At 40.9% G+C, this 25,220-nt stretch overlaps 2 protein-coding genes across 2 annotated transcripts in view; one reads left to right on the top strand and one right to left on the bottom strand.

Moving 5' to 3' along the window:
- Positions 1-40: 40 nt before the first annotated feature.
- On the bottom strand, positions 41-2,002 carry LOC135484532 (uncharacterized). Its single transcript, XM_064766107.1, has 4 exons — positions 1,379-2,002; positions 1,003-1,097; positions 677-729; positions 41-556 (listed from the first exon to the last, which is right to left on the bottom strand). The coding sequence occupies exons 1-4, from the start codon at positions 1,397-1,399 to the stop codon at positions 450-452; spliced, it is 276 nt and encodes a 91-aa protein (XP_064622177.1). The 5' UTR covers positions 1,400-2,002; the 3' UTR covers positions 41-449.
- Positions 2,003-2,595: 593 nt separating this feature from the next.
- Positions 2,596-25,220, top strand: part of LOC135484529 (uncharacterized) — a 47,152-nt gene continuing 24,527 nt past the window's right edge. The window contains exons 1-13 of the mRNA XM_064766102.1: positions 2,596-2,774; positions 4,187-4,357; positions 4,571-4,647; positions 5,527-6,200; positions 6,488-6,593; positions 6,993-7,019; positions 7,490-7,613; positions 8,017-8,274; positions 9,016-9,067; positions 9,499-9,513; positions 10,708-10,878; positions 11,231-11,317; positions 24,382-24,476. Coding sequence (XP_064622172.1) covers positions 2,596-2,774; positions 4,187-4,357; positions 4,571-4,647; positions 5,527-6,200; positions 6,488-6,593; positions 6,993-7,019; positions 7,490-7,613; positions 8,017-8,274; positions 9,016-9,067; positions 9,499-9,513; positions 10,708-10,878; positions 11,231-11,317; positions 24,382-24,476 — 2,036 coding nt within the window. The remainder of the gene's footprint in view (positions 2,775-4,186; positions 4,358-4,570; positions 4,648-5,526; positions 6,201-6,487; positions 6,594-6,992; positions 7,020-7,489; positions 7,614-8,016; positions 8,275-9,015; positions 9,068-9,498; positions 9,514-10,707; positions 10,879-11,230; positions 11,318-24,381; positions 24,477-25,220) is intronic.

The following is a 25,220-nucleotide window of genomic DNA, read 5'->3' as shown; positions in this document are numbered from 1 at the left end:
TTGGTAGATATACAAGGGTTCTCAATAAAGATATTGCTACTTTGAAACCTACTGTTTTATTACTCATTTACAGACCCTATGACTTTGTATGCAGATGTTTCACCTGGAGAAGTGATTCCCCTGCTTGCGGATAATTAGCTTTCTCCGTTTCTAGGACAGGCCAGCTCGGCAAGTTGAAAGGCCTGTCTTGACGCACAAGGTAACGATGATTGCAGATGTTTCACCTGGAGAAGTGATTCCCCTGCTTGCGGATAATTAGCTTTCTCCGTTTCTAGGACAGGCCAGCTCGGCAAGTTGAAAGGCCTGTCTTGACGCACAAGGTAACGATGATTGTATGTTTGTTGCCTGAGAACACCATCGTCTGGTGAAATCTTTTGTAGTGCAGTTCAAAATATCACTAATATACTCTGCATATTTACACAGATTACATATCCTAATATGAGTATTCGTCAGCTTGACATGACTACGTTATAAACAAGATAACCTATCAAGAGGAATGTCACTGATATCAACATTGTCTTCATGTTCTCCCATCTTAAACTCTTCAATGTCTTTTCTGAAAGATAAATAACAAAAGATCAGACTCTTAACCCATGATTTATACATTCGGAACCATTTTCATACGATGGACGTGCTGGTCTTTTCAAACAACAATTGCAAATCTCCCGACACCTACCACTTTCTTTGAGTCTTGTTTGAAGTTCCTTCTGTTCATCTAACATATTGTCTCTGAAATAAGTAATTGGTTTTACCAGTTCATTTGATGCTGACACAAACAAAGCTCACATGACCAATAAAAGGTTTTAAATTGTACAAGAAAGTAAATTATTTCAATTCAACCTTCTGGCTACTTGGTTGTGCAATCAATATCGCTCAGAGGGAGACCTCGGATGGGGCCTTAGGTTTTGGTCTGCATTTTTGGTCCAACCGGTCATGATCTTGTAGAAAACCAAGACTGACAGCTCGGAATTGATTAAACATTTCAAAACAAAGTCAACAAACCTCTCTTCCTCTGTCATCTCTGTTAATCTCAGCGATCGTTCAATGACATCAAGCCGAGACTCGCAGACTTTAATTTCATCTTCAACTACCTGAATCTGAAAAACCAAATCAGTGCAATAGAATCAAGCCTGGTACCAGTCGGAACCCACAAAACCAACTCGACCTGGTACGATTAAAAAAAAGATGATATAGAGCGATGGTGTAGCCTGTGGGACTCAGGACTGACAGGAGTCAGAGTGTACTGTATATACTAGTCTCTAAGTCTGAAGGCCCTTTGGCGAGCAAGGCTATGTCAGGCACGACAGGCACAATTCATCGTGTCCAACCATGGAGGTATGCAGAGGTCGTTCATTCAGCTGTTCAGAAAAACACTAACCTCTTTTACTATGCTTGGCATGTTCAACTAGACAACAGATAGCTAGTTTGAACAACAAACTTTTGTAAACAAAATAATGTGCAAAAGACCACGTGGCACTGTTTCGATTGTTGACGCGGAGCGAATTTTGTTCAATTCCACAAAGGCCGGGACAAGAACAATTCATTAACATGGTAGTTTTTGAGAGTTGCATAGCAGTGATATCAATTTTCTCAAATACTGGCATCTTCATATTGCATATAATCTTAGTTACCCTAATTTCGTTCCTTAAACATCTTAAATAACTCATCACCGATTGATGTCTTCATATGGGCCTTCTTATTGGGACGTGTAAAGTCCGCGCTAAAAATAGATTTCCGCATGGTCGGAGTTAACCCTCGAAATTCAAATCCCTCGTGACCAATTTGTTTGAATTGCGGTCGTTTCGCTTCCATACCTTTTCGCCCCCAGTTTCGCTCCAAATCGAAGCCGTGTCGCTCCCTTTGACTTTTTGTTGGGGACTGAACATGTCTTGTATGTCTCCCTGTAGATCAGATACCATGTCACAACCGATCTGATGGCTGTAGGTGTCACAATGTCGATGGCCTGAATACTGGTAGCCATGGGGAAATTGAGACACATTTATCCTGAGGGTAGGCCCCCCCTACACCAACACCTAACACTTTCTCAACCCAGATACTTGAGCTGACCCAATGTATGCCTGCCCTTATCAGCCCAGGAACTCCCCAACCCAAGCAAAATCATGAAGACCATCGCACTATTTCGTCCGTCTTCTGTCATGGTACAGGCAACTGCAATTGCGATTGGTGAAATTCCAATATCTTTCTGTCTGTGGGATGTCGAAACAATCAACCTCTGCCAGCTGCTTGACACAACCTAAAAAAAACTCGAAACAACTACCCTCTGCAGCTGGTTATCTGGTCAGGTTGGGAAGACCTTGACACAACTTTAAAATTATACCAAGGTTACCACTAATAAACTTTGGAGACAACAGGACAGCCTACGTAACAACCAACCTCTTCCAGCTGGTTATCTGGTCAGGTTGGGAAGACATTGACACAACCTTCAAAGGGTCCTTTAGGAGACACCTGACCCCGGTCAGAGTACTGACCGGACGACTCGGATAATCAATCAACTTCAATTTGGAGCGAAACGACTGGGGCGAAAAGGTGAGGGAGCGAAACCACCGGATACCATTTGTTTACAAGCAAGTAAAGATGGCGACGGAAGTTGAAGGGGACCAAGTTTCTTATCAAGCAAGGCTTGATAGGTCGCCTGAACCAAGGGCTTTTCAACATTTAGGTGATGAAGACCGAAGAATGATATATAATCTACGGACTGTAGTTTCAGGGACCCGGGATAAGTTCTCAAAGTTGCGTGATGCAGTCGAAAACAAGTGAGTTTTTTCTACTTCCTGAAAGTCGGTAGGCCTAGGCTGGTAACAACTAACATACATTACATAACATAGGCCTATGTAGGCTAGGCCCACTCTGTTGTACCGGTACATGGTCTGTAGGATTGTTCATGTTGGTTTCAGTAGTGACTTTTCTGAACTTGTAAAAGTTAGCATATGTATAGGGTGATGGATCGGTCGTGTTGATTACATCAGTGAATAGATTGCCCTCCGGTAGGCCTACTATCAAGCATGCCATCGGATGTCTTGTTTTTGGCACTTTATGGTGGTGATCACCCACCATGGGTCAAGCAAGCCTTTATAAATAAGATCAGCAGCAGCTGTTGACTGTATCCTGAGAAACATCACAACAATTGGCAAAGGCCCAAATTCTGGGCTAAAATGCCCAAATGATGATGATAAATGCGACCGAAACTCCACCAAAACGACCACTGTCAATGCCAATTGCAAAATAAAAAATATCCCATCATCACATATTGATCACAGTCATGAAAGATGTGGTATGATTTTGTCCTGATAGTCTAGTCCTATCCAATATTTTTCACCCATTTGAATCTGGCGGGTTGTGCGTTATTTATTGATGAATGGTTTGGTATTGATTTTATCAGATGGGCTGGTTGGACTTTTAGAATACTCGTGGCGATTGGTGTTGCATTGGCGTGAATAATATTATTGTATGACTGTACACCACATATGTACAGTTGGTCACACTCCAGGGGCGTGGTGCAGATGTTCGCATTGGTTTATCGAGTACAGAGCATTCATCTTGCATATCTTGGCTACCTTGGTCTTGACTGGTGAGTGGTAGTAGATATCAAAACTGGTCTTCTTGACTCTACTTTCCCTGAATTCTTCTCTTCTTAACTTTGCCATTTCGGTTTTGTACCTCTCTTCCCATGAGTAAAGAGGTGTGAACACACAACTGAGCCCTGAGCAGTCTAGTGCAGAATTCAATCTAAATTGAAATATTGTCTTCCCAAAATGAATTACGGACGTTATCGAATGGAGAATTGTTATCTTTGTTTTGCAGTTGAATTGATCCATTTGATTCAATGCAGTTAGGTTGCCTTTATCACTGTTGTGCACATTGAACCGAGCAATAGATCAATCCTTGCAGCTTGGTGATGTGTAGTGCTTGGTGTCTGTTTTTGCAGAGGTTTGATGTTGCCCTTTGGCCGCTATGCTTCAGATGTATATTTTAACATGTATTTTGATAGTTTTAAGCTTGTGCATTTTGTGATGTTATCCTATACTATGTGCTGTGTTATGCTAGACCTATGCCAAAATCTTAATCACTTGACGACCATCATTTTCTCCCTCAGGCAGAAAGAGCTTGAAGACATTCTCTAGGATAACCTGGTTATTTATAAATCCCCCCTTGTTTTCTCCTCCAGAGAGAAAGAGCTTGAAAAGGAAGCGGCCCTGAGGAAAGAGCTTGAAGACCGCCTCCAGGAACACCTCGTTAATATGTACAATGATGACAGCGTGAATGAAGAATTACGCCAACGATTACCGCGGGCCAACAAAGATCCAGATATCACCCTGAATGGTGAAAGACCAGAAAGGTGAGACCATAAAGTAGCTCAGCCAATTGTAAGGGATCATAAGCTTGCTGTTGCAGAAGCATTCAGCTGCAAAACAATCCAGGTTTTATTATGTCTTATTCAGATGCAAGATTAAGTGACTTTCCCATGCTCACAAGTGTTGTGCACTAAGATTGGGTCAGGAAATGTTGTCTTTTACAGATTTTTAATTGGTCCGTTTTTCACTTATTACAGGAGCGCTCTTGACGATATCGAAGATGAGATAACTGCTTCTAATATGCAACAAAATGAATCTGGTTTTGGAAGATGGGGTAAGTGGCCAGGTCTGGCACATGTGACATGCGCTCCCAAACTTTTGTCCCAAATGCCCAGTGCCTGCTGAGGAGGCAGTTTGTGTCCTATATTCAACTGGTTGGTAGGTGACTGTGGCTGCAATGGAATAGGCTACCTGCAGGCCTTGAACCTTCGATCTCCTGTTCACTTGGTGGTTGTCTAGACCACTCGGTCATCTGAGCGCCTAGATCCTAAATGGACAGCTGGTGGTATGTGGCATTCTTACCTTCCTTGTCCTTGACAAGATAATCACAATTCTCATGCAGTCTCCACGTCCAAAATTCATGGATCACACCCAAAATGAGTAAATCCCAGATAGATTTTACGATGTTTTGCATTCCAGCAGACTTGTTCTGATTTTATGTCAAATTTCTGATTCTCATGTAAATATTAAACCTATTGTGCGATTAGATAATTGAAGAGAAAAGTCACATATGTTCCGCCCATATCATGATGTCGTCGGTCCAGGTGTTGCGATATGGATAATGTTTCAACTTTCCTGCTCCACATTGTGCACTTATTTATAACACTAGAAACCATATGGTGACAAAACATGGGCGGGCCTACCAATACATATGCACAAATGTAAACTGATATGAGGCTTGTTGACTTGCACTTGAAATGTGTGCATGATATGTGCTATTGGAGTCAGATTGTATGCAGTATTTGAAGAGGGTAGACGATATCCAAGAGATTCTATCGTTAATGGATTATTCAACAAAATTTGTAAGTTTTCCAATTTATTCTTTGAATGACCGGTGTTGCCTTTTATTATCAGCTGGTGCACATTCTTCTGTAGCTTTCAATACTATGGGTGTTTTGAAAGCATGGATTTTAACCTACTTTCTTCTCATTAGGTGAAGATGAAATAGACTACAATTCTCCAGGACGCAAGGGACGAAACACAAGTCCAAAACGAGGCCGACGACCACAGGAATACTACTCAGACGAGGAATACGAAACAAGACACAACCGGTCTTCAAGACGTTATCGAGATTACCCACCCCCAGGTAGTTACCAAGGATACTACCCTCCACCCCCGCCACAACCGTACATGCCCATGTACCAATACCCGGCGCCGGGCGTGCCTGGCCAAATGCAGCAGCCGTACATGATGCACCCTGGCATCACACCACAGCAGCAGAGTCAATCTCAAATGCCGCTGCACTCAACTCCAGGTGGTCTAATGCCATCTGGTATGGACGCCAGTAATCAAAATACATCCGGCCAAGACCGCCACACACCAGGTCAACATCAGTCACAAGCACAAAGCCAAACCAAATTAGGTTCTGCTGGAAATCAGAATTCATCGCAAAAATATGGTCTTCTTCAACTGGGTGCTGCAGGCAGCACACAAGGTCTTGATGGAGCTGGTGCATCTGAGGGAAGCGTTACTGGTGCTGATAAGTCTAATGGCACTGGTGCTAGTGGCAGGTCAGTGGGCCTCGTACAGATCACTGGGGTGGACCCACATCGGCAGATCACACTTCTTCTGGCTGAGCTGGATCGACTGAAGGAGAAGAACAAAAAGGTAAACATAAAACTGACCATTATGCTGTGACAAAATGCAAAATCGCTTCAAGCAAACTTTGCTGGTTGATCAAGAATTGCTTCCAGCATGTTAGCTTTCTTTCAGTGTTTCAGGAACATATTCATGCCCTCTACAGCTGCACTATATACTTGAATTTCTGATTCCGTTTTGAAGTGGTGGATTCGGATCACATTGTACTCATTGCTCTTTGAAACCAAATTAGAGGAAGAAATGTTTATTATTGGGAGTGCGATTACTGTATCATAAGTTATCCATCTTCTTTTCAGCTGAATGAAGAGATTATAGACCTGACAAGACAGCTAGCATCTCTATCTGCGTCTGCTGAGACACGGGATAAAGAAGTCGAAGCTCAAGTTGCTGCTAAGGTTGCAGGTAAGTTGGCGAATTCGATGATCAAAAGACCCTTGGTCATGTCAATCTCATCTGCTGCCTCTTTTGCAGCATGAACGTCTGCTGAAATGTGGATTGATGCTATCCTTGTTTGAGTGTCAATCTTCTGGTTGTGACCTCTTAGTGCCCTGGTTTTAACCTAGCTAAGGTACCCTGGCATTTGTTTTGTGTGTGTACCAGATCAAACCTGAAATAAACACCAAGTGGACTACATCACCAGCTTGCGATGTACAACATTCTCTGTAGCAGGAATCATGGATATCTGTTCTACATCCTCTGGTTTATAGCTATTCAGCACACCTGGTTTTAGTCTGTAGCTGGCTCGATCGATTTCAGTAAAAAGTATTAAATATATTGCAATTGGGTGAATTTGAAATTCAGATGTCTACACAAGAAGTGTGCGAGTGGGTAAGTGTTGATTTCATGTCAAAGATCAAGTCGCTGTAGGTAATACATATGGTTCACCATTTGTGATGTCATTGCATGAGTTAGCAGGTGTTTTGGTCCAAGTCAATTTTCACCCATAGCGCCACTATAGATGATTGGTTTTGGGTCCTGGTATTTTTGCTACCGGACAATGCCATAGTACGTGCTTAAAAGAAATATTTGCTTTATGTCCTTAGTTTGGCCATGACTAGTAGGTTCTTCATGAGTGATTCTTTTTTGATTCATTGGGGGGGGGGGGGGTGCTATTGAAAGTTGAAATCACTCAAGAGCAAATGTGTCTCTGCTTTTATTTGACAAGTCTGAAGGATGTTCAGATTCTACACAGTTAAAGAGGGATCTCTGCTCTGTACAATATGACATTCTTTAGTTCTTCACCAAGGAAGTCATCTCAGTTCCACGTAAATCGTTTAACTTGCTCTGTTATCTTTCAGATGTGATTGATGAGATCTACCAAGCCCAGAAGCAGCGGGATGCTGCGATGATGCAGAGACTGAGGCTAGCCAATGAGGAGAGGGACGAGGCTGTCATGAGGTTCAAGAAGATGCAAGCTGATGGGTATGTAGTATTGGAGATAGTAACCGTACACAGTCGTTCATAGATAATCATCTTGGAATTCAGAAGAGACAATCAATAGTGTCTCTCCACACTGTGTCTCTCCAGAGGGGACTGATTGCTTGTGCCCTCCCCATCCTGGATCATGAGAGACAACATTTCGGGCGTCGTTTGATTTTGAGATGATCTCTTGACTATTTTGCTGCTAAAACTCACAACTGCGCTAACTCACTGATACACTCACTGTTCACTGCTACCTCTCAATTTGTGATAAACAAGTACATGTATGTGAAGTCGTATTCTCACAAAATCCCTTGATTTACATGTCCGATGTATTGGTTTACCATCAGTGCTTCACATGTATGTTAGCGACTGCCTTACATGCACCTCGAATCTTTCTTTATAGGGAACTGGACCCCTCTGATTATGACAACCTCATTTCTCTGCTTGATGCAGAGGCAAAAGTTGAAGGGGTCCTGAAAGCATTGAAAGACAACGGTCTCCAAAAAATCCCTGAGAGGCTTGTGCCTGAGCATGCTGCCAGGTCTTACAGTTCGCCGCTCTCACCGTTACCTGAACAGGGAGAGTGGTGTCCCTCTGATCGGCATGGCCAGTCTTCCCCTGTGCAGAGGGAATGGTCAGCTCCTGTGCAAGCACCAGCTCGGTATATTCATCAATAGATCTGCTTAAGACCTGTGCTTGTTCCCTTGGCCCTTTCCCCTCATAGGATCTACTTCTGCATAGCTTTCGATTCTTTAGAAAGCACTATTGCTCCTTATAGCTAGCTCTCTGGGCCTTAGCGTATGCCAGTTCCAGTAGCAAGTAGATTAAGAGGTATTCTCCCTTGGAGGATTGAGCAGTTTCATATAGTAGCTAGAGCAGCTGACCCCATCAGTAAACACCGGCTATTTTCTGTTGGATCTATTTCTCATTCTTCCCCCAAAACGAACATGATTGGTTTCTCTGAATGGTGTTGGTATTTTGGTGTTACATTTGGTGACAGATGGGTTTGGTTTTGATTGATTGTGATGTCAAAGATACACTTTGAGGATGCAAAGTATGCATTGTTTGGGATTCATTCTATCTTGAGTAAATGTCAGTCAAGATTTTTGCACCAAATGCACGCTCCGGACCGAGTGCATAGCCTTGCCCCTCCCTAGGATGATGAAAGCAGGCTGCATCGGCCTTCAAATGTAATAAAACAACTCCTTTAGCTCACAGCAACTCACACTTTCACCTCAGGAAGCCTTTTGTAGAGTCCTCTGCTATTGAATCTGTTTTGGAGAAAAGGGAGGTGCTCCTTTAATCACTACCTGTATGTATGTTGATGACTAATTGTTTAGTTCAGTCAGGCTGCGATTCAGATCCGGATTGTTGGTAATAATGATTGCTTATTCTATTGCAGCATGGCAGACGACATTGAAGATATTGAGGACATCTATGATCCTGATGAAGCGGTAAGTTGAGAAGGTGTCTGTTAAGGTCTCTGCCAGCCATGCACCGTTGAGTGTATCTATCCCATCAGCACTAACGCTGTGATTTTGGTTGCAAATGTAAAACAGGGAGTCAATGATTCTCAAAGAGCCTGGTAGGGTTTATAAATTTGAAGTGGTATAAACCTGTTGAGATTGTTGTTATGATTTGAAGGTGTTTCAGTTCATCTGTATTCAGTAGGGTGGCAGCACTGAATGCAGAGAATTTTGTCTAGAAAATCTCAATTACTTCTTTATAGTTACTTGCTGTGGGTATCAAAAAAGAAACTGCCCACCGTTTTGAGCTACCCTTCTCAAAGAGAGACTGTATACTATTAAAAACAGTTCAGAGGTCCTGTAGATATAGACCTAGATTTAGATTGCGTGTTTGATGGAGATCTGTTTTCTATTTGAAGAGAATCCGTGACAGGGTAAGCTGTTATCTTGTCTCTGATATGCCCTTGTTAGTTATTCATTGTTGCATTAGTTGTGTAGCAGGATGTTGTTGTTGTTGATCTTGGGAAAGCAGCTCCTTTTAGTTTTAGTTAAAATCTGCCTGTGAAGTGTCAGATTTGAGTTGAAGGTGGGAGATTTTTTTTGGGCCACCCTGAATAAATGTTTGATGGGAGTTGTAGAAATTTGTTTTTGTGGTATGATGTGAGTAACCTGTATCAGCTAAATCATGGATTTAGACTTTTGGATGGAAATGTTGTATTTCTTAATTATGCATTTGCTGGAAACTGGTTTTTGTCCTGAATATTGGGGAAATGGCTTGCTCTGTAAGCTCAGAGTTTTGCTTTTGAAATAATAGCAGCTTAGCAGGTTAGGGCTGTCATTCATGTTGTCTATGTACTTTTGCAAAATAAGGCAAAGGGTAGTGCTTTCACTGGTTATTTCCTTCACACTATCGAGTTTAAACTATCATTGCTTGGGCGAGAGTTTTTTTATACTTTGCTTCGCGAATCCACCGCTTAAGAAAATAACAAAAAAAACAAAAAAAATTAAAAATTAAAAATTTCTTTATTTCTTTCCCGCCTGCCACCTGAAAACTTAAACAAAATTTATTTTGAAAATAAATCTTTTTATTGCCTCCTCAGAAATTTTACCAGGATAGCTTCGTGAATTAAAAAAATCGCTGAAAAAATTTAAATTTTTTTTTCTGACGGCCTCTTAAAGGTTTGCTAAACAAGGTATTAAAAAACTCTCGCCTGGGTTTCATTCACAGTTAGATGGGACTTCACATTAAGTCAGTTATCTCTCGAGCCTGATTTAGATTTGAATGGAAAAGGTCAAAAGATGTACAGTAGAACCTCCCTTAGCGGACACCTCTCCACTAAGGACACTCTCTCTACTAAGGACACTAGTTTTGGTCCCAAATTGGGTGTTTCCATTCAATTTGACCTCTCTAATCAGGACACCTCTCTATTAAGGACAGCACTTTTCAGTCCTGAGGGTGTCCTTAATAGAGAGGTTCTACTGTATCTGTAATGGCATATTAGGGACCGCTGCAATATCTTGTCCACAATATCAGCGGATCTATACTGAAACCTAACGTCTTGTCAGATCATTTCTTCATCTTTGCCTATTCTGTCTCAATTTATTTACATATTTGTGATTATTTTCAGACGATTGAAACTATGCTGCAGAAAATCAATGGCGGCGACTCGTACAAAGATATCGGGAAGGAAGGTGACGACATCTGCTCAAAGATCAACGATGCCAGGAAGAGAAAGAAGCGCATTACAGCCGAGGAAATGAAAGCCATTTTGGAGGAGCGAGATGCTGCATTGGTCAAAGTAAGAATTATGAATGGTTTCAGAATTCTAGGAAGGGTCCAAATCTTGCTGTTGACCTCTGGATGTGATTGGTGCATTTGTCAGAGGAAGAATAACGAACCCTCAGCTTTGTGTTCTATTCTATTTTAACCATTTGCGGTTCAGTTCATGATGTTTTCTTGATGTAACTCACAGTTGATTACAAAGTTTTCTTAGCAATTTAAGTTGACATTTCCTTTGATCTAGTAACCATGGGTAAATTTGAACTTGAGAGAGAAAGGAAAAGAGACTGTTTGGTATTAAGGAGCTATAATTGTGCATATATTGAGTTTATGATCTTGTAGAATCCTCTAACTGATCTCTCTCATTTCAGATGAAGAGATATGAACAGGAGTTGTCGCGTCTGCAGAGGCAGGGTTATGGTAAACAAGCCCCTGACAACAATGAACAAGCTCTCAGGGTAAGTCTCATCTTTATTGGGCGACAAAGTCCCTAGTTTGGGTGTAGCTCTCCGTGTCGCAGGGAGTGCCAAGCAGACCAGCTGGTTCATTTCATCTGTATCGTGCTGCCATCTTTTTCAGTGAGTAGAACTACTATCTTGCCCTTGGTCTTAAATGTTAGTCCTGTGAGGTGCTGCCGTCTGATGACAATTGCACTCATTTTGTTGAATCTAGCCATTGCGAGTACTTCTAATAAATAAATAACTTTGTAGGGAAGTAACAACACTATGAACTAGCATTGGAACAGACTGAAGCAAAAAACCTTGGATTCATTATAAAAGTACAGAATAGTAGAGGTCCACATCATTTACATTTGATCTGAGGCGAGATATATTTTGTATTTTGATCAGTATGGCATACCCTCTTGACTGAGCTTACAAGGTATTCAAGTCATTGACCTAATAGATCAAGTTCTCTTCTGTGTCGGGGCAAGGTGGAAGTTTACTCAAACATTCCACCACGATTTGAAGCGTAACTGTGGTGATGAGACATGCTGTCATGTATCACCTGGTAACTTGGATATTCAAAGTTTCCATCTATTGTGGTGACTCTGCAAATGCATCCAGTTGGTCAGCCATCAGCTGGTTAAATAATGGTACTTCCCAGTCTTCTCTCCACTTGCCCAAAGATTGGAATTTAGAGGGAGAGTCTAACTGCCCATTTACCCTTGAAATATCCCAAAGAGTCTTTCAAATGAATGTGTGGCCTCTGCTGATTCAAGAGCAGTGATCTTTAATTATCTGTCCATTTCATCCTGTGTTATGAAGCATCATGATGAAATCACATTTGCCCAAAAGTAGATTTTCCAAGCATCGTCCAAAGCTTTCCAATTTAGTGCAGTAATTTTTCTCATCCCACCAGTGAGAGCTTTTCGTCAAGAAGTGCTCCTGAAAATATTTCCATCAGACCAAAAGTGGTCAAACAATAGACTCATCAATATTGATATAAATCTGCATCATCTAATCCCTGGCAGACGTTGGTACAATCATGTGACCATATGTTGTCTGCTCCCAGATTTATAAACAGATCACCAGGGCTGCTTTTATCAACACTTCTTGCCACATCTTGAGTGCCCTGGCAATCATTTTTATCCTAATACTCATCAAATCGCCTTATCCTCTTCTGCCACAGAGTTTATCAAGCGGTTTTACAAGTAATGAAAGTTCCTGTCGCTAACAAGTTGTTTAGTGGGTTCTTTTTTATGTTGCTTGGAATTGGGCAGTTTTTCAGTTGAAGAGTCATAATGCATGGACTAGTGCTTCTGTGTAAACAAAATCTTGACAAATTGACATCCTTTCGAGATGTCCTGAGTTTCCACATTTTGTAACTTTGGTAACTCCAGCCCCTTCCCAAACTTGCTCATTACCATTGAGATTCTGACAGGATAATGCCTATGAGGAAGAGAATCAGTTGTTTATCTCGGAAGGGAGAGTCTGTGTGATTCATGAAGGAGAACATGACTCAATTAGTCTGCTTTGGCGTGTTTCTTTAGAATTCCTCTACAAAACCTAGCAGTTCCTTGATGGTTTTCACACTCCTCTGTGGGCGTGAAGGGGAGGTTGTTGATGAGGTGAAAGTTGAACTTCAACCATATTGAAGTTGTAGAAAGTGTTGCAAGCATATTCGTCTGTCTCTTGGAGTTGGAAACCATCTCTCCATTTCATGGAGAGGAATCCCAGAATCATGTTGTGGACGCTATATAATGAGTTGTCATATCATCATCAAAAGTACTCAGTTGGCATGCGCATGTTGTGCGGGTTTTGGTTGTGAGGTGGTTGATGGAACCGCTCTTTCCGACAAAATGATGGTGTTTGGCTGCTTGTCTTTGCGACTGGTGCAGCAGGCACATTTTCCCCCAGGGAAGTGTTGCGACCGGTCTCATCATTTTATTTTGAGTAGTGCTGTATATATCTTGACCTCCAGTAAATCCCAAGTTAATGGTCAAGGATCCCAATGCGTAGGAGGTACCACTTGAAACGGTAATCAAAACCCGAATATAAGTGTCTCTTGACCCAAGCTATCTCCCGTTACTCTCAGACAGGTTACAAATCGTGATGGAAACTTGATGCATGGATGTCACTATCCATTTCAAAATGATTGTGCTACAATTTTTTCGGAACGAAATCTCACTAGGTCTCCAAAGTGAAGAGGCCTTGAAAAGCTCTTGGGTTCAGACTGTTTGGATTGTGAAGTTTCATGATAGATTCCACCTGTTTTGGACTGGTCCACTGACTAAACAGATCTGGGTGGATGCGCCATTGTGTCTCTATACTCACAGGGAAGATAAGGACTCCACCTTGGAAAGAGAGCTTGCCTGAGTCATTAAACGGTGTTTCTGTTTTGCTTCTTGTCTGTGTGCTCTGGGCTCTTGGCAGCTATACTGCGCTCAGCAAAGCTAGACCAGCTCGGCAGTGATCAGCCAATAATCCAACCCACAACCTCAAGATCAAGAGACCAAATCTGTTCTGCTGGGCCACCACGACAGCAAACCATACGGTGAAGAATAAGAGTGATAAGTGATTCTGATGGCCCAAACTGTTCTCTGTAGACTTTCATTCCCGCTTTCTCTCTTGAGCTGAAACTGTGCGCTAACCAATAGTAGTTCTGATATGCTACAATGTTTTCATAAATTGTATCATAAGAGGAAAAAAGTTCTGATCCCAATTGCAAAACTTTCCTTCTTAGAATTTCAGTTCGAGCTGAAATCGTATCTTTGGCCAATCAGATCTCATGAAATATTCACTGCAAAAGAGCATTGCCGGACTCATTTCGTTGATTGAATTAGTCCGTGAAGATCTGCTTCTATTTACTCAGATGAAATCAACAAACAGTGTCAAGAAATACATTGGGAATAATTTGTTTCATCAAACACTTCAATCTGGTCGTGAAGACTTTTTCCCCAGAGTTTGTGCTCGTGTCACTGCGGTACAAAGATCTTGTTTGCAGGTTTAAATGGATTACGGACCTGACAGCACATTTCTGCATGAAGATAAACACTTTGTAATGATTTTCCTGCATTAACTACCTCGGTTATTTAGATTGATACCACTTTGTTCTTACAACAGTTCTGGCCCATACTTTGATCACTTTTGCTTGGCTTGGGTAAAATTCAATTTGGAGCATACGGCAGCTTCTGCCTTGCTTCTTATCTATTTGATGGCCCTGACAGTTGGGTCTCCAGGCATCTGACATGCCTTCAAAATGCCGTCAATTCACTTTAATTCTGCCCGCTGCTCCAAATGTCATTACAAAACTTGATTGAAGATATAGTTCTGGGAAAAACACTCCCCATTTGGTGCTGCCCTCTTTCCTCAGTGGTATTGGTAAATTTCTGTAGGGTTTGTGAAGTTTCTGGCGTTGAAGGTCACTGTTAGAAAACGTTTGTTTTCTTAAGTTTGATGGTATACTCAGCCTTCCCACCTTCCTATAAGCCAGCATCCAAGGGGTACCAATTTTGCTAAAACAAGAGTTCATATATTTTCGCAAAAGGTTTAACCCTCCGATATTCATTTGAAACTCGAGACTCCCCCACTCGATGTGAAGTAGTGCATTGCTTGATTTGACTACAATCCACCTGCCTCTTGAAACGGCCGACATGAGTAGTGAAGTCTTCCCGAGAAGTTGTTCTGTTTGTCCTATCAAGTCATTCATTGTATGTCGGGATAGACTGGATAGATTGTCGAGGGTTTTCAGCACAGAGAGACGGCGAGTCTTGAAGCGTTTCTACCGTTATGGCCATGCATACTCTGCAGGAAACACTTCACGTGAGGGTCTTTCAAAATTTGAATATGTGGCAATAATTTTCGATGGGCTCTCTTATTTCTCATGTTGAAGTATATTTCACGACACCGTTGATGAAATAGGAAACAGGGGGTCATGTATCGTTCATAAGAAGTGTAAGATTTTTAATCAAATTTACTCTTCTTTGTACTTTATCAAAAATGGTGCTTGTCGATCTTCTCTAGAAAGCCTCTCAGAATGCATGAAGAGATATGGCTGGGTGGGTGCGTTATTTTGAAAAAATGGTTGAAAATTTTTTTATCTGATTTTGAAATGTTTGTGGAGGGTTTTGAAATATTTCAGGACTTCTTCTCTTTGAAAGTAAAAAAAATTGTCTCCTTGCTCATGGGAAAGTAAGCAAAACGATTCTTTGTATTGTTATATTTGGATTTAATCATCACTTTTATCGACATGTTCAAAGGGTGCAAGAGTCATGATGGCCTCCTAATGAAGCGATGTATTTCCTCACGGTTTTGCTGGAGTAAAGATAATGTAGATCTTTGATTAACATTTCATTGGCCTCTGTTAAAATCAAACACCTCTTCATCCAATATCCAAAATAAGTAATGCGAGTGCCAACAGGGAATTGATATGCGTAAATATGTAACATTTTGACTATGATTCTTGGTTTGAACAAGTTTGCATAAGCTCCCTCTCTCAAACCTATGTCCACATAAGGTATTGTGGCTGTGTTTATCAAATGAACAGATCATCAGATTTCAGAACTTTGCTCAATGAAATTAAGTTGAGAATGTACACACGTGAGATATAGTGTTGGTTACTGTTGGCAAACTATCGAAAACACCAAGGATGTTGGGTCTGGCAATTTGAATACATTATTTACTCGGAGTAGTGTGTAGTATTTGCTGTATGGTGTTGACTCCGAGCGTGAGATGGCTAAGTATATAATTTGAACTTAATTCATATTCATCTAAGTGTATATAAACACCATTGTTAGTATTTATGTAGACACCCATGATATTTCATATTTTGTGTTGAAATAGTTGACCAGAGCTCGAGGACTTGATAGTGTTGACTATCATAGCAAGTACGTGGTATTGTATGCAGACCCCAAATCTCTCAATCTTAATGACTTTGTGTATACTCTTATGGTAACAAGTATTTATTCTTCGGTTATTTGCAATTATTTGCAAATACTCGGTCGGTGAACAAATATACATAACTTACAAATCATATTTGTCAACTTTTGACATGATATTCAAGTTCGATATTGTTGTTTTTACACTTCTATACGTCTGATTGCCTTTTCATCGTCGATAGCAGCCAATATTCATCTTCGCGACAATGGTGTAGCGCTAGCTTGATAACCAAGAAGACGTCAGTTCAAAACTTGTTCCGAAGAAAGAGGCCTTCAGTGACCTAGTTTCTATGCTGCTGATTGGTCACTCTACATGGAGGATCATGGGTATATCCCGTGTCCAAACCACCAAGCTCAAGATAAGGTTTTCAAGCCCAAATGTTTTATTCATGAGGTGGTTGGCTCAAGAAAATCCTGTAGAAAAAGCTTGAAAGCAAATCTCATGGTCTTCATCCAGGCCTATGTATATGTGACTAGGCCCTCATTATGTATTCATGTATGCTGATCGTAAAAGGGTGCATTCTGTTGAAATCGTATCGCAGGAAATCATCCCTGTTTTTGCAAAGCCAGACAAGCGTGTTTAGGCTTAGGCTGTGGGCAAGGTTTTCCCAAAGAAGCTGCCCTGCTATATTTAGTGGCTAGTTATTTAGTTCTTTATGGAATTTTGATCCTTGAAATAGAAGGCATGACAACGTGGTTTTCTTTTCTGCCGTTCGAGTGAGTTTTGAAGTTGCTCTGGGCCTTGGATAAAATGAACCGCAACTAATCCTGGACTGAATCCCATCCTCTGGCAGGCGTGTTTTGATGCCAGATTTCCCACTCGTCTAAATGTAGATGAGGAAACAAGAGAAGTCAGTACTGCCTCAGGTCGGAGAATGGGATATTTTTGTAGTTTTTTTAACCGAGTGATAAAATGTTGGCTTTTTATGGGAGGACACTTTCTTCTGTTTAACCTTTCTGGATGTTGAAGTGCATGTAGAATGAGTGTGGAGTCATGGTGTCTCAACTCTCCAGTTCTGACCGGTTGGCTGGTAGTGGCTCTAAAAGACCAATTGCCTGTGTATTGGTGAAGCTGGTTGTCTGAAGCCTAGTTCATACTCTGACGCACGACCTTCGGCTGAAGAATGACCTAGATCAGATACCAATGGTCGTGCAGGGTATGAACTGGCCTCAAGTGTGAGCTGAACCCAAAACGTTCTTGTCTTGTCATAGCCCTTCTGGCAAAAGGTTCAAATTCAGTACTTTTTTGCCCGCAGATACCTTTTACCTAAACTGTATATGTAGGCCTAATGGTACTTATATAAAGTCTTGTCAAAAATATGAAAATGGCTCTGGTATCCAAATCTCTGCTTAGTTAAAAAACAAACTTTGGCGTTCGGCAGCTTTGACAAGTTAGTTCTTGTTCCTTGTCCCATTCCATGTTACCAAAAAGTAGTAGAGTTCACATCTAATTGTGTCGTTTCTGCTGTGCAGGGTACTGTTGGTCGGTTTTGAAATTTCCAGCGACTTAGGTGAAATTGAAGCCCCAGATTTGCAAGTTTTCAGTAGTTGGTGTATTTTTACTTGGATAGCATATGGAGGGTCAGGTGATGAGTAGCCTTGAGCAGGAGCTGTATCAAATTAGTTGGGTAAACATTTCTCTAAAAATATGCCGCCCGTGTTCTGAGAATCGGGTGGCATCATAGTATGGCTCAACTGAGGTGAATCGTGGCGACGTCTTCTCTGCCTGTCAGGGAAGAAACTGGCAGTCTGTTCATCCTGTGAAAGTTAGCTGATGCTGCAAAAAAGGTTGAAAGTGATGAAAATGTAGACATTGAATCATACTGCCTTGATTTTCACTTTCAAACTGTTGCATCAGATTCTCTTTGACTTAACAAAAGTCGTTCTAATTCACTCAAAAGCTCATGAAATAAGCATTTTAGAGCCCAGTCATGGCATCCTCCTTACTTTCTATGAAATGAATCACTCAAAACAGGAAAAAACTCTTCCCTGCTTCAATGATGAATGCAGCGTCATTTTGATTCAAGTCTAGTTCTCCTAGTATGATACTTGACCTAAAATGCTGCATGATTGCTGCCTGAATGCTCTCTGGTCCTGGCTCCTCAACTACCCCTCAAGTTGAAGTTGAAGCCGGGCGAGACTAGGCCATACATCCATTCAGTGAGTGATCAGCTTGGAATAATTCGAACGCTGAAGGACCACTTGGTCTTGAACACACTGGTGAAAGGTTTCCTGTGCGTCTATAGAAAGCGGCCCGCAATATGAATACTAAGATGACTTGCCACAGCGCTCACTTCTATATAGAGTCGCTGCAGCGACTTTGAGAGTGAATTCTCAAGGGCCTCACATTGATACGAGAAATGGATATTTACAATGTTTTGTATGGTAGCGTTTTGAAATGTTTCAGAATAAATGTAATTTGAACCTGGTGTCTTGTGATTACGACTTTATATTTGAATTGCACTCTGATTGCTCATCTTGAGGCTATCGCTCGTGGTTAATCCGTTGATGATTTAGACAGAAGTGGTTATCTGCCTTTCAATAAGATGGCTGCCCTTGGCCTGTGATTAACTTGATAGTTCACTTGACTTTTCAGTTCTGCTAACTGAGTCTTGAGCATACTACTCCCCTTGCAAGTTCTGACACAGGGAGGAGAGTGTGAAATCTATAGTTAGAATGTTGGCATGAAGGGAAAGAAATTCCTGTGGGATCATGGTGTGCCACTGACACTGACTCAATGCAATCCATTGCACACTGAGAGACTTGTATCTGCCTTGTACATACAGTAGAACCTCCCTTAGCGGACACCTCTCTATTAAGGACACCCTCTCTATTAAGGACACTAGTTTTGGTCCCAAATTAGGTGTTTCCATTCAATTTGACCTCTCTAATCAGGACACCTCTCTATTAAGAACAGCACTTGTCAGTCCCCAGAGTGTCCTTAATAGAGAGGTTTTACTGTATAACTTTTTAAATCACATTTAAAATGGCTGTTAATGGCTTGGGAGAGCAGACGCTTTGTTTGTTTGCTGGTGAATGATAATGGACTAAACTATCTATTAGCACCTCTCAATGACAACAAAGCTTAAAACTCACTGATCAAATGATCTCTCCATCAATTACAAAATTTCACTTCTTTTCAAATACTGCACACCGTAAAGTGACATGGCGAGGACGAAAGTCCAAGTCAAATGGTGTAAATTCGGGAAGTGTTGTTACATATTTGATTGTGACTACTTAGTCAGTTTTAGGTTTCAAGGGACCTGCATGAGTGGCTAACATTGTTTTGTTCTGTCATTGTAGCTCATTTGGGTCATATGGTATTCAATGCTGACAGATTGCCACTTGGGATTTCATCGGCTGGATAAAGGTACTTTCAGTATCTACGAACATAGCTCTCGCTCAAAGATGACACGCTGTTCAGATTGACGTATTTATCTGATCAGGTTGCATGGCCACCCAGTCAAAAAAATCGCCCTTCGACTTCGTTGGGAAGTATGGTAAGAATATAAAGAACATTGCGGCCAATCTGATGCCCTTTCATCAGTTATTGGCCCCAAGACTTCAAGTGGCAAGCACAACCCCCCACTGTAGAGTCTTACATACTACGCAGTTAGGCTTCATGGCAGTTTTTGAGGTAATCTTGATATCACCTCGAATCCATATGTCCATTGATCATTCAAAGGACAACCTTGGTTAATTATCTTCTAAAGTTGATTCAAAACAGATAGTTTTGACACTGCTCATTTTGAGAAGGACATAATGTCATGTGCATCACTGCACACGTTCACATGCAAAATGCATTTGAGAGTCCGTCGAAAGTTTCCCTGGTGTGGACTTGAACAAGGTTGTGACTAACTTCAAACAAATCAACACTCCAATTTACAATGCCATCCCTCTTTGTTGATTTTCATCTACACCCAAATGGTTAGGCAATGATTTTGTTGGAGGAAGATTAGTTTCCTTGGTCGCCAAGGTGACTGCATGTTCCAATTCCTCGGCCGGATATTGGACGAGAGATGTCCGATATGAGAGGAACTTGTCTGTTTGTCGTGGGGTTTCCTGTTGTATGTTCAGTCTTACACGTTGATCAACTGTGGCCAGTTCGCCCTCAGAGTTGTCTCAAGGTTGGCAAAAGAGAGACTTCCCATAAAAAAGGAGAAAAGAACCAAATTGCCAAATGAAGTTCGGTGCGTTTCGTCCTTGATATTAAGGATTCCATCAGTCTGTGAGGGCTCCTCAGCCTCCACAGCCGGCCAGTGGGTATTTACTCTGATAATCACGAGTCATATGATGCTCGTTGCTACCCGGAATCTGCTGCTTGAACAAGCCAGCATCATGAACAGGATAAAGTATTAAAGCGCTTTAACTTTGTAAAGCTTTTTATGCCCCCCACCCCCGCCCCTTGCAAAATTGAACTTTGTGGAGAAAAACTAGATTCTGCCTTCCTCAAGGTGTTAGTTACCTGCTGAAAATTGGATCTGCCTTATACAAATACGAGGTAATCACAACTACAATTGCCTGAAACATTTCTCATCAAAGATTAACATTTGCGTTAATTTTTTGTTTTGAAAGATTTTTCAGTTTGAAATGAACTTAGTTGAGAAACTTGTGATTGGCTATCTTTCTCCTTAACCCTCTCTTCTGCTGCAAACATATCATTTGTAAAGAAGATATGGGAAAAACTTGCTGGATTTCTCCACCACTTCCACTGATTGATTCTTCCAAGACGATTGACTTATTACACGCACAGACATTTTGAAATGATTGCAAAAGATTCTGTGGGGTACTCGGGTGATGCCTGAATAGGAGCATCCCCAGTCTTGACACTACTTCAATTGATTCAAAACTCTGTTCAAATATGTGGCGATCATGCAACCTTTGATTGGAAAATGGGGGATACTATGGGGGGGGGTTGATGCCGTGTACTCTATGAGGGTTTGCATCAGTGATTGTTTTTTGTGTTCCAACATGTAGAATGTGAGATGGGGAGAATTCATAATTTTGTTGTTTTCAGATCATTATTGGAACTGACACTGCCATGAAATTGAAAACTGCATTACATCGCTTCACTTATGTACAATATTTATGACCCTTAAGAATAAGTTCATTTCAATCCTAATGGTAGTCTGATAGATTTGCGATTGTATAAAAATATAAATGCTTTCTAATACGGTTTGAGTATTTACCTCTGGTGGTGAGAGTTTGCGGACAAACACTCCTCCAATCCTCCATGGCATTTTACACGGAGTCAGTTGGTGCCAGTACACATATCTAACTCTCCTCCCACCATAATTCACTTACGCTCTCTCACTCCATCCCACAGATAATTTGGCACTAATTTCCAACCATTACTTTTGACAGTTTACATCATGGAGGGTGCACCTCAAATGTAAATTCTAATTGCTTTGTTTTGCATACTTTCATAAGTGCAAAAATCACCCACTAAGTTGTGATAAATTGTTTTAAAATGGATTTTGCTGCACAAAAATGTTACCATAATTTAGCTTTCATCAAAACTACTAATGTGCTGTACAGCCGCGACCATATCAAGTGAAGGTACTCCAAATTGCATATACGATTATTGTATGTATCCGCACTGTCAGCCCTAGACTACTTAGACTGAAATAACTAGTGTTGAGGATGAGTTTGACTGACGGATTAATGAGATTTTCTGAATGTTCTATGTCTCTGCAAATATATCAAAATTTACGCCCGCTTCAAGGGTGGTCTGCCTCACATCAAGGACACTTCTCATGACAGGGAAGCTACCAGGAACAGGTTTTGATGGTCTTTCTCCCCCACTGGGAAGGCTGGTGTTGTTCAATGTGAGGCATGGTATTAAAATTTGAAACTTTATATCATAATTTTCGTCCATTAATCTGTCACTACTGCACTTGCTGTATTCGACCTCTGATAAATCTGAGAGGATCCTTCAGATGTAGTTATTTCCAAACTGAGCTTTCAAGGTGCTATGCTCTAAAACACTGTTTTGATTCAAAAGGAAGAAAACAAGAAAGGATAAATTTTGAAAAATTCTGTTTTCTGCAAGTTGAACGTGAGTTTTGTGGCTGATTCTAAATATAAATGAAACATGACAGTTATCTCTTCCCCTAGGTGGTTGGCAACAGCACGGGATGGTCCATCCAACAGAACTCAAAATGTCACTCAGACGAGGAAGCAAAAGTTTTATTTACTTTCAAGAAATTTTGCATCTTGTATAAATATTGTAGTAAAGTTTATTCTATTGAGCGGTCGTATTGTCAGGTTTTTTGAGCGATTCCTTCTGGGTGTTTTCCGGCATGTTGTTGTCTACCTTAGGCGGTGCTATACCTCAATTATAATCATGCTTAGTTCTCCATCCTTAACTTGTTTGGGGTCTAAGAGTCTGTAACTTGTTGCCAGGTGTATAGAAACCGGTTGAATCCAAAATCTGAAAAGTCCTGTCCATGTAGGGCTTTGCCACGTTTGTTCATGGCTTGACCGAGAGCCTCTCAGTGCCGAGATATTACATTTTGGGAATGTCGAACTTGCGTCTTAGGACTTATCAAGCATTGCATGATGTCATGGGTGACACAAGACATGTCATTTGCGTCACGTTAAAGGTGAAAAGTGCTTGAAGAAGCTGCCAGGACCTTGTGCATATTCCAGTTTGAAAGGGGTTAAATTCTGATATTTACGAAGTGATAAATGCCATATCGCAATTATAGAGGTAAATTCAACATGAAGATATCCTTTGAATCAACTCATAATTAGGATATTCAACATACGAATACACACTCTGATGCTATTCGCAAACACTCTCGGCAAATTCTCGACAAATTTGAACAGCTCACAAATTAAATAGACAAAGCCAGTAAGATAATTTGAATGCCCGAACACTGTTTATATCAGAGTTACTAATTCCTCTAAAGCTGAGAGCACAGTAAATACTTTCTGCAGCATTAAAATTGTTTGAATATCTGACGTAATATTGTTTGCTGTAACATGAATGTTCATTAGCAATGTCCTCCTTCCGAGTTTAATGGATACTTGTCTCGGAATTTGTGTTGAAAGTACTCTTTCATTTCATGTTTATTTAATTTCATTCACCCTTTCAAATCCTTGGGTGATAAAATTTGGATAAAATAGCTTGATTTTGTCAATTTGATTTCTCGAAGTGTGATATTTTTTGCTGGAGATGACAATTTCAATCCGGTTAATGCAATATAAATTTGATTCAAACTAGTTGTCTCCAGTCTACATGTGTCAGTTTGTCTAACCACCACCTCACCCCCTCCCCCAAATTATCAAAACAGCTTGTTGACTGCCCGAACTTTCAAAATGACATGACTGTGCCTGTGTACGTTTTATTGGAGACAATTGCTACCACTCCTGTTGGGAATGATCAACTCCAACCACACGATCCCCACGACATAAATCTAGTTTCACTCCCAGGGCGTATTTACCTAGCCAAATGAAGAAATGGTTTTCATTCTCAAATGGACCCAACGGCAAGTTATGTTAATTTCTCATGGACGACCACTAAAGTACTATATTACACATTATTGTTGAAAGTCTTCCGACATCAGGCTAGATTGAGCTTCAAGAATCGGGGCACGCATCCCGAGTTGTCTTATCCATTTCATGTCAAACTCGCACACCGATGTGATACTTCCTGACAAATCTATATGCTAAGATGAAACGAAAGTCTGCAAAGTCAAGCATGTCATTAGTTGCCTTACAGGTTTCTATTGCTATCTTCCCTGTGATAATTTCAGTTTCTGATAAAATAACTTTTATCATTTATGATGATCTGGCTGTTTGAACAAGGTGGCTGTAGTTCTGGCAGTTTTGGGCAGGTGGCAGCACTAGTATTTGAGAAAGAAACTTTCTTCTGTTTTCAAATATTTCTTATATATCTTATGATTTTGTAGATTTAGAAAGTATTAATGATTGAAAGCCTGTCTTTCATTCAGTGCATGTAGTTTCTAAAAAAACTTACATGAAATTTTTTTGATGGTTCAGGGGTCTCTCATGCAGCAATTTCCCCCCCCCCCCAAAAAAAGAAGATGGCAGAATTATTTGTTCAAGTTGTGAGCGTTTCAACTTCCAACTCAGTCTTTCATCGTGTGGTTGACCATATCTAAACCTTTCTCTCTTCAGGCGAAGTTGATGGCCATATCACAAGAGCGAGACATGGCTCTTACCAAGGTGCAGAGGCTAGAAGATGAGATGCAGACACTCAGGGTGTATTATAGGTAAGACCTTTAAATGATGTACCAGGCTTTGGTTAGATATACCCGTACCAACATTCCCCAAGGCAGGTCTGTGTGGTCAGACTCCTCCCAGTCCCTGGAAAGTAGAACTGTTAGGATATCTTCTGCTTTCTCATTGTCAGACCAAGGTTGTCAGACAGTGGCTGCCAGTCAGACAAGTCCAGTGTGTGAAATCTAGGAGGGGATTTCTCAGCAGGGTCTGGTGCTTTCATGTATTTCATATCAGTATCAGATTTCAGGTCAGTTTCAAGTGTCACCTTAAACTTTGATTTTAGTAATGTTGGTGACAGACTTGTTCTTATGCTTAAAGGTTAACTAAGCAGGAGAATGTTGATGACGCCTTTGTTTGGTGGGATATTTTGGCAGCAGAATGCCACCATTGTGTCCTTATCATCGCCTTATCTTGATCTCTGATTATTGTGGCCCGTTTGGCAGGTCAGTCAACACATAAATCAAAAGACAATTTTATTTGGCTCGATATCTGCATGACAAATTTGTCATGTAATTTTCTGATAAAGTCGCCCTTGTGACAGATTTCATGATCTATATACTTCCTGGTGTTCCGTCAGCCAATCCATGAAGGCTTCGTTGGAGCAGAATTTCAGCTGGAGAAGTTTATGAAGACTTCGCCAACTCATAAAAATAGCTCATTGCATCCTTTGAGGCGGGTTGTTTCTGAAGAAAATAAGACAAGATTCGAACTGTTTTGTAAAGTGGTTTGAAAAA

This window comes from Lineus longissimus, chromosome 3 (genome assembly GCF_910592395.1).
Source record: "Lineus longissimus chromosome 3, tnLinLong1.2, whole genome shotgun sequence".
In the NCBI taxonomy this organism is placed as follows: Eukaryota; Metazoa; Nemertea; class Pilidiophora; order Heteronemertea; family Lineidae; genus Lineus; species Lineus longissimus.
This window is presented reverse-complemented; position numbering and strand designations above follow the sequence as displayed.

Excerpts from the sequence above, each read along its gene's own strand:
- LOC135484532 (XM_064766107.1), bottom strand. The coding sequence starts at position 1,399 with ATGCCAAGCATAGTAAAAGAG. Across the intron at positions 730-1,002 it reads GAGATGACAGAGGAAGAGAG|AGACAATATGTTAGATGAAC; the intron begins GTTTGTTGACTT and ends TACTTATTTCAG. Across the intron at positions 557-676 it reads AACAAGACTCAAAGAAAGTG|AAAAGACATTGAAGAGTTTA; the intron begins GTAGGTGTCGGG and ends TTTATCTTTCAG.